We start from the raw sequence: 14,039 nt of genomic DNA, 5'->3' as shown, positions 1-14,039 counted from the left end.
TTTTTTTTTTTTTTTTGTATTTAGTATAAGGCCTACAGAATCTACAGGGTCTCACTATGTAGATTGGACTCATAGTGATTCTTCTGTTTACAGCCTCCCAAATGCTGGGATTACAGGCTTGCACTGCCATGCCCAGTCTCAATTGCTGCCTCAGCATGCCCCTGGAGCAGGGCTGGCATAGCAGGCCTAAGGATAGAACCCCTGGCCTCTGCATCTTCCTAGGTAGGAGTTTTAGTTTGCTGAGCTATTTGGCCAGCCCTAAAGTATGAGTTCTTGAAGTAGGTATAGATGATCTGGATTTCTTTAGGATCTCTTGTGATTTCATTCTTTTCATTCTTAATTGTGTGGATTTGAGTCTTTTCTTTCCTTTCTTTGATAAATTGGCTAAGGGTTTATTGATTTTTTTGAAATGTATTTAGTATAGGGTCTACAGGGTCTGATTACATAGATCAGACTCATAGTAATTCTGTTTCTAGCCTCCCAAGCACTGGGACTACAGGTGCACACTACCATGCCCAGTCTCAGTGAGCTCAGTGAGCCCCGGGGTCAGGGCCAGCATGGCATGCCAGAGATTGAACCCCTGTCCCTGTGTCTTCCTAAGCGGCCACTTTAGTTCACTGAACTATCTGGCCTGCCCTAGGGCTTGTTGATCTTATTAAATCTTTCAAAGAACCAGCTCTTCAATTCATTGATTCTTTGTATTGTTTTCCTAGTCCTTATTGCATTAATTTCTGCTTTGATCTTTATAATTGCTTCCCTCATACAAACCTTGGTCTGCTCTTCTCTTTCTAGAAGCTTGTGACTCAACATTAAGTTATTTATTTGAGCATGCTCTGTTTTCCTGGTGTAGGTATTCACTGCTATGAATCTCCCTTGTAGGACTGCTTTCTTGCCCCCCCCCTTTCTTTCTTTCTTTCTTGAACCAGGGATTGAACTCAAGCTCTTGTACTTGCCAGTCAAGCTCTTATTCTACTGAGCTATCTCCCCGGCCCCAGGACTGCTTTCACTGTGTCCCATAAGTTCTGGTATATTGTGTTATTTTTATCATTTAATTGTAGAAATTAATTTCTTCTTTAATTTCATTAGTGACCCATTGGTTGTTCAGGAGAGTGTTATTTAATTTCCATATGTTTATGGTGTTCTTCCTCTGTTTTTGCACCATTGAAAAACATCGATAATTCCTCCCCCAATTACCAGCCAGAACTCTTTTTTTTGGGGGGGCAGAACCAGGGATTGAACTCAGGCCCTTGTGCTTGCCAGGCAAGCTCTTATTCTACTGAGCCATCTCCCTGGCCCCTCAGCCAGAACTCTTAGAGGCCTAGTGCATTCTGGGTGGGACAGAGGTCTGTGGGTTTGCATGTGAGGCCTAGCCATTGTGTCGTGCCCAGAGCTGCTGTGTTCTTCGAAGGCCAATGGAAATCTAAATTCATGCTTATTTGCACCATGTCCTAAAAATAAAACCTCAAAATTAAATTAATGTGCTGTACTTTTTTGTGTGTGTATTTGGTACAGGGTGTGCAGGGTGTTCTCACTACCTAGATTGGACTTGTAGTGATCCTCCTGTTTCCAGCCTTCCAAGCACTGGGATTATAGGCATGCACCACCACACCCAGTCTCAATCACCCATCTCAGCATGCCCCAGGGTTGGGGCTGGCAAGGCACCCCAGGATTGAACCCCGACAGCTGTGCTCTGCCTAAGCAGGCACTTTAGTTTGTGAGCTATATGGATGGCCCAATGAGTTAGTTGTATTAAATAACTACAAAATTTAACATTATATTGAAATCTTCAACTCAATTTTCTTTTTTGTTGTATATAACTTGTGTTTGTTTTTGCAGTGCTAGGGTTTGTGCCCAGTCCCTCATAGATGCTAGGCAAATGCTCTACCTCTGAGCTACACCCTCACTCCTGTATATAAATTTTATAAAGTATAGTGGCTTATTTTGATGAAACTCAGAGCTGTTAAAATTCTCTCTCACTCTCTGTCTCTCTCTCTGTCTCTCTCTCTAACTGATTGTGCTTGGTGAGTGAAGTCCCAGGTGGTGTTTGTGCCATGTGGAACTGCCACGTCCTTTGCTTGGGCCCCTGTTATCTGGTGGTGTGTGTGTGTGGTGTTTGTTTTTTTTTTTTTTTTGCAGAACCAGGGATTGAACTCAGGCCCTTGCGCTTGCAAGGGAAGTGCTTATTCTACTGAGCCATCTCTCTGCCCCTGTTCTCTGGTGTTAAGTGCGGGGCTGATGAGGTATGTGGGGAGGGCAATGGGCAAAACAGCGTCTTGACCCAGGCAGTGAGGACGAGGACTCCAGTCAGCAGGTCAGAAGCTGTCACTGAGAGAGGTATTTGCCCTGTTTGTGCATGTGACTCTCCTCCTGGGACCCAGGTCTGCACACTTGCCGTGCCATCCACTGCAGCCCTGTGATCACCAACGGCAGTCTGTGGATGTGCTCTTTGTGCTGTCATTTGTGTAAGGTCTGGGTCTTGGGCTGTTGCTGGTGATCCCACGTTTTGTTTTGCCTGTCTATGATGTGTGCATCGGCGATGTAGTCTTCTGCTGACTCCTGTAGCCCTGGCTCTGCCTCTGCCCTTCTGGAGGGGCTAGCTGTCCTTGCTGAGTTCCAGTCAAGGATCAAGAGAAGCCTGTGCCATTTCCTCTTATCACCAGTCTCCTTTTGTGGGATGCAAGTTCATATCCCATCCTGTCCACTCACCTGCAGGGGAACCAGGTGGGCCATCTTTCCCTCTGAGATTGTAGCTGAGAAGTTGAGAAGCTGCTTCTGTGTGGTCTCTGTGCCAGGCTTGCTGCCCCACTCTTAGGGATATCTGTCCAGCCTGAGCTCATAGGCCCACCTGAAAGCCATGTGGCTGACTAGAACTGGCTAGGGGCTGGGACCTGTGCAGATGGGGCAGGACAGGCACAGACAGGAAAGGAGCAGGCTCCAGGCCATATGAGAGGAACACATTAGCTCCCTCTGTGGCTCTGCTTACCCTCACAGCATCTGTTCCCCCACTTTGGCACCTGGGCTTGGAGGCAGCTGAAGGCTGCCAGGGAATGAAGCTGTAAAGTGAGCAGGTAGAGAAGGGTAGCTGGGCCAGGGGAACCAGGGTAACCAAGGGAGGGAGCTGCAGGCATCCGTTTCTGTCTCCCCAGGCTCTTGCAGTAATCGGTCAAGCTTGTTTGGAGTGTGTGTGTACGTGTCCCTGGTATCTGAGAGCCTGGGCCTGTGTCTCCCTATTCTCACAGGCATCCCTGCTGTTGTAATTAGGGTTTGCAAGGAATAGATTTAATATAGGATACAAAATTGATAGGACTCAATAATATTCATCCATGGTTCAATCCCCCAGCACCACATGCCAGCCAGCCCCGCCCCCTGGTGGGCTGAGCTGGCCACACACACACACACACACACACACACACAAATAAATAAATAAAAAAGAAAGGTAGCCTAAAAAATAAATAAAAAAATAATATTCACCCAAAAAGCCAAAGGCAGAAGAATGCAAGAGATCTGTCTGTGTGCTGGAGACCTGAAGAATCCAGCTGAGGTCCTGGATCACATGATGATATCCTGCGCAAGACCATCTAAAGACCTAGAATTCATGACAATGTCCTATGCAAGTTCATATCAAGGATCTGCACCCAGAAGGACTGAAAGCCAGTGATGGAAGCTAACGTCTGTGCCAAGGTGAAGGATCTGTGCCACAAGGCTGAGGAGTCGCACTGGAGCCGGGAAGGGACACATAAGGCAAAGACCAGAGCTCCCTGGAGGAGAACAGCCGTTCCCAGCAACAGTGAGGACCAGAGCTTCTCTGACCATGAGAAGAGCCGGGTTTGTACAAGAAAAACCAGCCATGGCAAGCTTCTCCAGGAAAATCAACAACATACCATCTTCTCTTCCAATTCTCCTTTTATGGTGTTGGCAACAGTCCTCAGGTGGATCTTCAACACCCAGCATGACACTGACTCAGTTCAGCTGTGTGTTCCAAGATGACCATTAGTGAATCCTCCACAACTACTCTTATGTCTACCCATGTGCCTCTATGAACCTTGTTGTGGGTTTGTGTGTGTGGTCCCTATGTGTATCCCTGAACATGGGCTTGTGTCTCTGAGTTCAACCTTTTCCTGTCTGGGTGTCTCTGTGTATTTGAAGGAATACGTCTTCTGAGGTGTCCATGTGCCCCTCTGAGTCTTAGCTTCAGTGGAGATGCAGAGACAAGTCCCAAGGGACGTCTTGGCATGCTGAGTCCTGGGGCATCTGCCTGCTCCAGCCTTTCCTGGTTCTACAGGTATCCTAGCAACACTGTTGCCAGTTGCCTAGCAACCAGGTTCCCATCCTTGGAGAAAGAGCAGGGTCTGGCTGGGGGGTTGGGGGAGGTCTGGCTCTCTGTCATAGCTTCTGCAAGAGGAAAACCACGACTACGTGGGGTCTGGAAACCAATGCAAGGATCACCCACATACATGGCTTTAACTTGTGATTTTTCATCTCAGTGAACTATACTTACAACCCCTGTGCTGGCAAGTAGCATATCCATCTGAGGAGCCCTTCATTGGTGTGTGTGTGCCAGGGCCTAAATCTGGGGCCCCCTCCTTATAGAGGCAGCATTGGTGTGGCTCTCCCCCCTTGTTGATAGGTTCCTTCAGATCTCTGAGCTTTTGTGCTCATAGTAGGCTCAAAGCAGGCATGGCAGCAGTACTGGGTCCTGGGCCCAGGCATCCTTCTGTTTTTTTTTTTTAATCCTCCTGTTTGTTTATAAGACTCTGACCCTCTGAGAGCTGACTAGGTCAGGGTACCATCATCTGTCCACCTCTTGTGGCTTGGGGCTACCCTGGGGGCCTGGCTGAGGGGTCAGTTGTGGACAAAATTTCCAAGGACAGCTGGACTGGGGCAGATTCTCCAGAGCTGTGTCTGTGTGTATCGGGGTCCTGCATCTATCTGCCTCTGTGTGAGCACATCTCTATGTTTGTCTCCCTAAATCTAGTCCCCTTGTCTGAATCTGCGATGTGTGTGTGTGTGTGTGTGTGTGTGTGTGTGTGTGTGTGTGAGTTTCTGTCTGTGTCTCCAAATCTGTCTTTATGGGTCTATGGACATCTCTGTCATAGGTCCCAGCCAATAGTGTCTTTGTCTTAAGTGTTTGGGCTTAATATATTTTAATGTGCCCTGGTCTTGTGTGTGTCTTGTCCTGCGTGGGGCCAGGTGGCCTAGGTTGGGTGATCTTCCCACCTGAGGCCCCTTCCTCTAGCCTGCATAGCCCCTCCCTCTCTGGAGCTGGAGCCTCTTCCCTGCCCCCAGCTCCTGGTTGCCGCACTTGCTGCTGCTGCTGCTGCTGCTGCTGCGTCTAGTCTGTCGTTTGCTGAGGAGCTGCCACCACAGCTCCATCTCAGTCCTGCACTGGGCTGGACCTACTCCATAGCTGCCCCTTGTCCTCCCTGCTGAGGGTGAGGGTCTCCTCGGCCCCACTGCCCAATGACATTTTGGAGGTGAGGTTCTACACTGTAGGAGGTAAGTAGGGAGGTTCAGCTGCTGCGGGTGTGGCGGGGCTGCAGGGTGTGGGGGGGCAGCTGCCTGCGCCCAGGCAGCTCTGGGCTTTTCTCAGGCTCTCTCGTGCCTGAGTGTGCATGAGGGTGTTCTGGACATTTTTGTGTTGGTGTGTGTGCATCCCTGCTTCTGTGGGCACCCGGGAAATGTGTGTCCTTGAGCGTTGTGGGTGGATACACACTCTAGGGTAACCATGTCTGCACAGTCTGTGTGTGAGTCTGCAGATGTGATGTGAGGTGTCCAGCTGGGTGCATGTATGTTTGTTTTCATGAGTCCTGCGTGAGCACATGCCCCCTGTCTGTGTGTGTCTCTGCATATGTGCCTGTGTGCTTGTGTTCTTACTTGAATTCGGGAGTGTATCTGCAGGTGCCTGTGTGTGTACATGGGGGGTGCCTGGTGCCTGCTGGGCTGCACCCTGGACTATGCTCTGAGCACTTGGCAGGTGTGGTTCAGTATGTTGGTCACTTGTTTCTGTGCCCTGTCTCAGGTTCTGTTTGAGTGACTTTGCAGGTTGATAGCATGGAGTCTCTCTTCCCCGCCCCATTCTGGGAGGTCCTCTATGGCAGTCACCTTCAAGGCAACCTGTCCCTTCTGAGCCCCAACCACAGCGTGCTTCCCCCCCATCTGCTGCTCAATGTCAGCCACAGTGCCTTCTTGCCTCTTGGGCTCAAGGTCACCATCGTGGGGCTTTACCTGGCCGTGTGCATCGGGGGGCTGCTGGGAAACTGCCTCGTCATGTACGTCATCCTCAGGTAGGCTGGACCCCACAAAAGGTCCCTGTCTGGTCAGTTCCACATGGCTGTGGAGGGGGAAACTGAAGCGGGAGGCTGTTGTTAGCTTCGACTAATTTCCTGCTTTCCTCCATTAAATTTCTTTCTTCCCTCTTCTGGGGACAGAGCCAACTCTGAGGTCCTGGAGGGTTATCTGTTCTACCTGTCTGTCCTGGCCGAGACATCACCATCCTGAGCCCTGATTTATACACAGTCAGGCTCCATGCCAGCTGATGGTGTGACTAGCCCCATGGGGTCCCACAGGGACCCATAGAGATGGCTGTTGTGACCTCTTTTCTCAGGTGGGCAGAGGGAGGCCCAAGGATGGATGCTAGGAAGAACTCAATGCCTCTTCTCTGTGGCTGCGGTGCCCCTGTGGTGCCCCTGCTCATGACAGTCAGCTGTGGCTGAGCCCAGGAGCTGATCTCAGATGGAAAGCTGGTGCTGGGCAGTTGGGGTGGTGGTGACAGGGCACAGGGAGTTGTAGAAAGAATCATGGGGAGGTTGTGGAGTGTGCCATGAGGGACACAGTGGGGTACACAGTGGTAGACTATGTGGGGCAGCATGGGGTACAATGCTGGGTTGGGCAAGGAGCTCTGACATGGGCAGAAGGAAAAAGATTCCTGGGCCAAGGACATGACAAACTCAGTGTTCTTGCAGGTGGGAGAGGGGACTGAAGGAGATTAGTGATAGCAGGCAAGGTCTGCTGCCAGACAGGGGAGACTTACTTCTCCAGACATTGGGGAGTCACGGGAAGCACTTCAGCAGGAAAATGAGACAGTCTGGGTGGGTTCTTCCTAATCCAGGATGTTTTCTGCACTCAGAAAGAGATAACCTGAACAAGTGCTAAGGACACCACTGTCGTGGTTTCCCTTTATGGCCTTGCAAACCCCCAGAGGTGTACCCTACTGCCATCCTCAAGTGTCCCTGAGCAAACCCTATTCCCTAGTGGCCTTGTTTTCCCCATCTGGGAAGTGAGGAATATGGATCGTATGTATGTGATATATGGTCAGACAAGACACTGGGAAGAACAGCTGTGTCACCCAGCACTGCCCTCCCAAGAAGGGTCCTAGAGAGATTTCCCAGACCCACCCTTCATGGCTGGAAGATGTGCCACAGGCCAGCCATGTGCAGTGATTGTCCCTCCTATGACAGGAGCTTTTCTCCTGTATCTCTCTTTTGTTCTGTAACATTGAAACTATTTGAGTTACTTCCTGGACAGTGGAAGCAGGAAAGGCCATCCTGCTCACCAGTGTTCCCAGAGAGCGATGCTCAGGAACTGCCGTGGGCACGCTGGCTCAGGAGGAAGCACACAGTGTATTCTGAGCCAGTAGCCTTTGGTGGCTTCTAGGAATCAGATGAATCTGGTTCTGAGCCTCACTTTTGCTTTTTACCAACTCTAAGACTACTTGGACAGGGTGTGGTAGTACCTGTCGATAATCTCAATACTTGGGAGGCTGAGGCAGAAGAATTGCAGTGAGTTCAAGACAAGCCTGGACTACATAAGTGAGTTCAAGGCCAGCCTGAACTTTATAGCAAGACCCTGTCTCAAAGAACCAAGCAAAAAGCAAAACAAAAGAATCAAAAGATACTTAGAGGGGGCTGGGGAGATAGCTTAGTAGAATAAGTGGTTGCCTGGCAAATGCAGGGTCCTGAGTTCAATCCCTGGTACTGAAAAAAAAAAAAAAAAAGAAAAAAGAAAAAGAAAAAAATATACTTAGATCTTTTGAGCCCCAGTTTCCTCCTTCATAGTGTGAGGGACAAAATAGCACTTATTAATCTCAAACCAGATAAAATCCATGTGAAGAAAATGGCATAACTCTCTGCCATTATCATCATTATAATTACTTAGTTGCCTTTAAGACTTTCATGTTTATTCTTTTGTGTGTGTGTTTAGTACAGGGTCTATAGTCTACAGGGTCTCACTACACAGATTGGACTCATAGTGATCCTCTTATTTTCAGCCTTCCAAGCACTGGGATTACAAGTGCGTGCCACCATGCCCAGTCTCAGTCAGCCCTGGGGGCAGGGCTGGCACAGCACACTGGGGATTGAACCCTGGTCCCTTTGTCTGCCTAAGCAGGCACTTTAATCCACTGAGCTGTCTGGCCAGCCCTTGGGTTTATTCTTAATCTCTCTCTAAAAGATAAAATAAACTAAATTGATATGGAATATTGTCATCTCTCATATAACTATAATCCCAGCATGCAGGAGATGGAGGCAGCAGGCTTGTGAGTTCAAGCCCAGCTTGGCCTACATAGCAAGATTCTGTCTCAAAAACAAAATAAACAAAAAATTGTTATCTCTGGTACTATGACTACTTCCACCACAAACACATTTTTTTTTTTAACCACTTGCAGTTTTCTAGCCCTGTTCCAGGAGTTTGAATGCAGTCAGCCCTGATTACTATTGTCCCTAGATAGCAGTGTGCAGAGGAAGGTCTGTGCCTTTATAGGCTTTGGAGCTGTTAGAGACCCTTGGCAGCCACCAGGCCAACAGGTGAGGCTGTGCGAAGCCTCGAGGGAAACTTGAGGAGGGGGAGGACAGGTTCATTCTCTTGTACTCCCTACTCATTTGCTCCTTTGGAAGTCAAGTGCTTGTCTGTACCCCACATGGCCTGGCTTTTCCAAAGCAGATCAGTGTTTAAGGGTTGGAACTCTTGTATGTGGGAAGACCCCTTGATGAGCTTGTTGAGACTTTTGCCCCTAGGCTGCATCCTGTATGACTTGCTCCGTGCACCTAGGGCTGGCCAGGGTTCTGCCATTGAACAAGCTCCCCTGGGGCTCTGATGTTCAAAGACTCAGGGCTGGTGTCCTCTCACTGCTTTGTTCATCAGAGTGGACAAATGAAACTGTTCTCTCTGTCTTTTCTGCAGGCACACCAAGATGAAGACAGCTACCAATATTTACATCTTTAATCTGGCACTGGCAGATACCCTGGTCCTGCTCACACTGCCCTTCCAGGGCACAGATATCCTGCTAGGCTTCTGGCCATTTGGGAATGCCCTGTGCAAGACAGTCATTGCTATAGACTATTACAACATGTTTACGAGCACCTTCACGCTGACTGCCATGAGTGTGGACCGCTATGTGGCCATCTGCCACCCGATCCGTGCTCTTGACGTCCGAACATCCAGCAAAGCCCAGGCTGTCAATGTGGCCATTTGGGCCCTGGCCTCTGTGGTTGGTGTTCCTGTTGCCATCATGGGCTCAGCACAGGTGGAAGATGAAGGTCAGTGGGGTGGGGCTTCTTCCACTGGGCTCCTATGGCTCCCAGTGGCCCTCCTGATCCATTTCTCTCCCTGCAGAGATCGAGTGTCTGGTGGAGATCCCAGCCCCCCAGGACTACTGGGGACCCGTGTTTGCTGTTTGCATCTTCCTCTTCTCCTTTATTATTCCTGTCCTCATCATCTCTGTCTGCTATAGCCTCATGATCCGGCGACTCCGTGGTGTCCGCCTGCTCTCAGGCTCCCGAGAGAAGGATCGGAACCTGCGGCGCATCACACGACTGGTGCTGGTGGTGGTGGCTGTGTTTGTGGGCTGCTGGACGCCTGTGCAGGTCTTTGTCCTGGTCCAGGGTCTGGGTGTCCAGCCAGGCAATGAGACAACTGTGGCCATTCTGCGCTTTTGCACAGCCCTGGGCTATGTCAACAGTTGTCTCAACCCCGTCCTCTATGCCTTCTTGGATGAGAACTTCAAGGCCTGCTTCCGAAAATTCTGCTGTGCATCTGCCCTGCACCGGGAGATGCAGGTGTCTGATCGTGTGCGCAGCATTGCTAAGGATGTGGCGCTTGGCCATAAGACCACTGAGACAGTGCCAAGGCCTGCATGACTAGGCGTGGACCTGCCCATGGTGCCTGTCAGCCCACAGAGCCCATCTACTCCAAACACGGAGCTCACGCAAGTCACTGCTCTTTAGACTGACGCCTGAGCCTGAGTTTCTGAAGCCTTGGATGGTTTCCGTTTGGCCCAGGGATACACAGTCCCGCGGGAGGACCTAGTGCACCATGGGACAGGTCAAAGTGTTAGTGCTGCCTCTGTAGGACTAAAGTCGCCACCCTGGGTCAGAGGCAGAGAGGATGTAAGAACACGGCCTGGAAAACCCCTTCACAGTGTCTTGTAGATTCAGCGGACACACCTACCTGGGGCCTGCATTCACTGCTTCACCTGACTTCTGCGTCTTCTATCTCAGGCAGCTGAGCTCTGTACTCTCATGACTCCTGCCCAAGGTGTAACAGCAGCTGTGCAGTTGTGTTCAGTCTGTGCTGCATGTGGTCTGCGTGGCTGGGCACCAGCTGCTCTCAGCTTTGCATGTCTCCTTAGGGCAGCCATGCCGGCTTGGCATTGTCCAGGAGCATAGTGTGAAGCATTTCTTTGGGGGTAGCACTGTCCCTGAGCCTGGAGCTGCCCCCTAGAGCACCTGCCTATTCTGCCTTTACCTGTATAGCTGGGTTACCTTAGTAGGGTTACATACAGGCCCCCAATGAGGCCTGAGGTGTGTTCTGGGCCCAGGGCTTTCTGAAGGTTCTTTTCCTCCTACATTGGTGCAGCCCATGGATGTGGACCTGCCACTCAGTTGCTGACTGCTTTGACTGGCCTTGGCTGTGCCCTGGACTCGACTTCTTCCCCTTAGAGCCTACAGGATGCTTGGCCCCTGGAGCCTGTACTCTCCAGAAGTATGAAGAACTATCATGCATAGGCCATGCAGTGAGCTCTGATTCTTGAGAAGCTGAAAAGGAAGGTACCAGGTGACTACTATGGGTTGCTCTGCTGCTTACAAAACAGAAGCTCCACATACCTGAGCTCGACTGCTTGTACAGGGCAGGGTACATGCTCTCTCCAGAATTTCCATGGTCTCCCCAGGGCCGCTCTCTCAAATCCCTGATTTGCTTGGAACTGGGGGCAGTGATACAGGTGGAAGGGGGCCCAGCCACTGGGCCCAGTACTTCACTTACCAGCCTCTGGGTCAGGCCTGAGCTTGTTCCCGAATCAGAGGTTGGCTTTATGTGCCCAACTGGTGTGAGAGGTGAAGTTTGGCAGAGCTTGCTTGAGCCAAGCTGCAAGGGCTATTGGGGATTTGGGGCCACTGGAGGAGTTTCTGTATCTTGGGGACTCCCTGCTGTGGTCACCTAGAAAATCATGTAGCTTTGCAAATGTTCTTCCTGCAGATGAACTATTTAAGTACCTCTAACACTGGAAAAACTGCTTTTCCACTGCAATCTTGGTCAGGGGACCTTGAGGGACGTGGACCTGGATCAGGCTATTGACAGAGCCCTAGCCACAGGGCTGATGCCTGAGGAGGGTGGGATGTTCTCTGTGATGGCTGTGGCAGAAGCCATCTGGCTGCAGTGTTTTCTTGCCAAAGTTGAAAACTTTGTGACTTTGCTCTGGTATAACATGCCTCTTTATACATTTATGCATGTGATGTGTGTCATTCCCGTGCATGTAGCCAGCCCTAAACCTGTTTCTGGGGGTAATGGAGGGCCAAAATAAACACTTGCTCACTCACCGGCCCCTTTCCTTAGAAGGTAATCCTGGCCCTGGCCATGTAAGGACTGACTGCCTTGTTAATTTCTTGGGTTGGCGTGTTGAGGGGGAGTGGCTATACAGCTCAGGCCACTGTTCTCCTACCTGCTCTGTGCATCTTTCAAGCTGGCTTTGTCCTTGGCAGAATAGCCCTGCAAGGTACAGATACAGTGAGAAGGAAGACAGCTTATGATGTGTTACAGGGGTACCATTTTCTCCTTAGCAAAGTTTCTCCCTACACAACTGAGTCCCACTTCTCCCTGCCACAGTCAATGGGTGGGAGCCCCTCCTGTGTGGCAGAGCTCCCTTTACCCATTTCACCTCTGCAGATCGTACCCCTGTTCATTTCCCCTTCCTCAAACAGATCTGACTGGAGAGTGGCCTTTCCTGGTAGCCAGGCCAACTGGTGTCACAAGAAGCTGCCTCTTGGCTCCTACATGGGCCCAGTTCAGCTGAGGATGACTCAGGCAGATGACCCTAGCATAAGGACTTTGGAGAGGGTGGCAGTGTGTGGCATGGGTCAGAGGACTGGTTCCAGGCAGGGAAGGGCTGCTAGTGTTCATACCAGTTTTAATGATGGGTTGCTAGTGTGGGCTGCCACAACAAGGTACTTTAGACTGGCAGTTTATGAATGGCAATGGTGATTTGAATGGTTGTGGAGGCTGAAAGCTCCAGTGTGGGGAGTCTGTGCAGTCAGTTCTGGTGCAAGCTGTCTTTCCACTCTGTTCTCAGTGGTGAAAAGGGGCTCCAGAGCCTTGGGTTTCCTTTTCATGAGGGTACTGATTCTGATTCTTCCATGGGGCTGCTACCTCACAATCTACTCATCTCCCAAAGATTTGCTTCCCAATGTCACCTCATGGGTCAGGGGTGGGGGTGGGGGCAAATAGTCTTTAATCGACATATTGCTTTTCAAACAGAAGTTTACCATCAAGGGAAAATTTTGAAGGAACAGGCTCCACTAGGGCAGTTACAGTCCTGCGTGCTTGGAAGGTGGTGTCGTCTTGGTGGGGAGGACACCCTGTGCAGTCCTGAGCTGTAGGGCCTCCTATCTTGAGCATATGTCTGGGGCCCACAGTCCTCCCCATCGAGATAAGGCCTTGGAAGAGGCTACACCTCCCTGGCCTTCCAGGACAGGCTCCCTTTTGGGCCCTTCTCTTTTTTAGTCCCTTCTGCTGCCCTGGCGCCCCAACTGCATTTTTGCCCCTATCTGTTGCTGGGGCTGGTCAAGACTGGATTCTCTAAGCCTCCAATTTCTTCCCTGTGTGGAAGACTCTGGAGCCTTCTTCAAGGAGTTACGGGGTGCTTGGTGGTCAAGGCCCAGCGGTACCTCAAGAAAGCCTGTTTCAGGGCTGCTGTGGACTTCTCCCACCAGGGGGCGCTGTGGCCCCAACATGAGGCTCTGCCAGGTCCCTCAAGGGACGCTGGTTGTTACGGCAGTGAAGTCTGGATACTGAAGAGGGGCCAGGAGCCAAAGCATGGGGACTTGGCAGGGTGAGCTTCAAAGGATAACCCCTCCTCCATATCAGGAGCTCAGTGCAGGACCCTGCTGAGAAGTAAGCTCTGCTTTTTTCCTCCCTTGTTCTGAAACTGGTTATACCAGTGTTGGCCCCTATGGTGCTCCCAGGGAATCAAGGGCCTGGGGTCTTTGGAGGAAACCTGGTGGGTACCTGCTCTGTGGTAGAGATGGCCTGCTGAGGTCCAAAGACAAAGAGGGGCATGGTGGGAGACCCAGCCCAGCCCAAGGGCACCTTAGTCTCCACGCCTGGCATAGTCCCCAGTACGTCCTTGCCTCCTGTTCTTCCTCCCCACTACCCCCCTTCCTCACACACCCTTATGCCACACACCTGGCTCTGACACGTGTCCACTTCAAGCCCTGGCTCTCAACCTGAAGGAGATGGCAGGTACAGGAACAGTGTGTGGACTGATAATTAGGCTATTTGCGATGTGTGACTGTGCCGCAGGAAGGAACAGGCCTTGGGCAGTTTTTCCTGCAGAGCTGTGGGTCTGGATAGTGATTTCAAAGTACCCATGGCTTCCTCAGTGTGGCTGGGGGGAAGCAGCATGGGGTGCAAGGGTGGTTTGAGGCTGGTCTGTCTTTGCTTTCTGCTCTGGGGCACACTGAGAGGACACTTGTGCAGCCTTACAACACCCCTGTGCAGTAACAGCCCTGGGAGTCGGCCTGCTTGGGGTGATCTTTAGCCCCTGCATAGCC

The 14,039-nt window shown here is 50.9% G+C and overlaps 1 protein-coding gene across 3 annotated transcripts; it reads left to right on the top strand.

Annotated features, from left to right (window-relative positions):
- Window positions 1-6,001: 6,001 nt before the first annotated feature.
- On the top strand, window positions 6,002-10,460 carry Oprl1 (opioid related nociceptin receptor 1). 3 transcript variants are annotated; one of them, XM_004644130.2, is made up of 3 exons: window positions 6,002-6,284; window positions 9,178-9,533; window positions 9,610-10,460. In XM_004644130.2, the coding sequence occupies exons 1-3, from the start codon at window positions 6,052-6,054 to the stop codon at window positions 10,131-10,133; spliced, it is 1,113 nt and encodes a 370-aa protein (XP_004644187.1). In that variant the 5' UTR covers window positions 6,002-6,051; the 3' UTR covers window positions 10,134-10,460. The 3 variants fall into 3 exon arrangements, with proteins under 3 accessions (XP_004644187.1, XP_012373030.1, XP_004644188.1); XM_012517576.2 differs by having other exon boundaries at window positions 6,037-6,316; XM_004644131.2 differs by having other exon boundaries at window positions 6,038-6,269.
- The last annotated feature ends 3,579 nt before the right edge of the window (window positions 10,461-14,039 follow it).

This window comes from Octodon degus, unplaced genomic scaffold (genome assembly GCF_000260255.1).
Source record: "Octodon degus isolate 3935 unplaced genomic scaffold, OctDeg1.0 scaffold00194, whole genome shotgun sequence".
NCBI classification, from domain to species: domain Eukaryota; kingdom Metazoa; phylum Chordata; class Mammalia; order Rodentia; family Octodontidae; genus Octodon; species Octodon degus.
The sequence above is the reverse complement of the archived record's forward strand: the minus strand, read 5'-3'. Positions and strand labels throughout refer to the sequence as shown.

Coding starts and splice junctions, on each gene's coding strand:
- Oprl1 (XM_004644130.2), top strand. CDS start 6,052: ATGGAGTCTCTCTTCCCCGCCCCATTCTGGGAGGTCCTCTATGGCAGT. Junction 6,285..9,177: donor GTCATGTACGTCATCCTCAG/GTAGGCTGGACC, acceptor TCTTTTCTGCAG/GCACACCAAGATGAAGACAG. Junction 9,534..9,609: donor AGCACAGGTGGAAGATGAAG/GTCAGTGGGGTG, acceptor CTCTCCCTGCAG/AGATCGAGTGTCTGGTGGAG.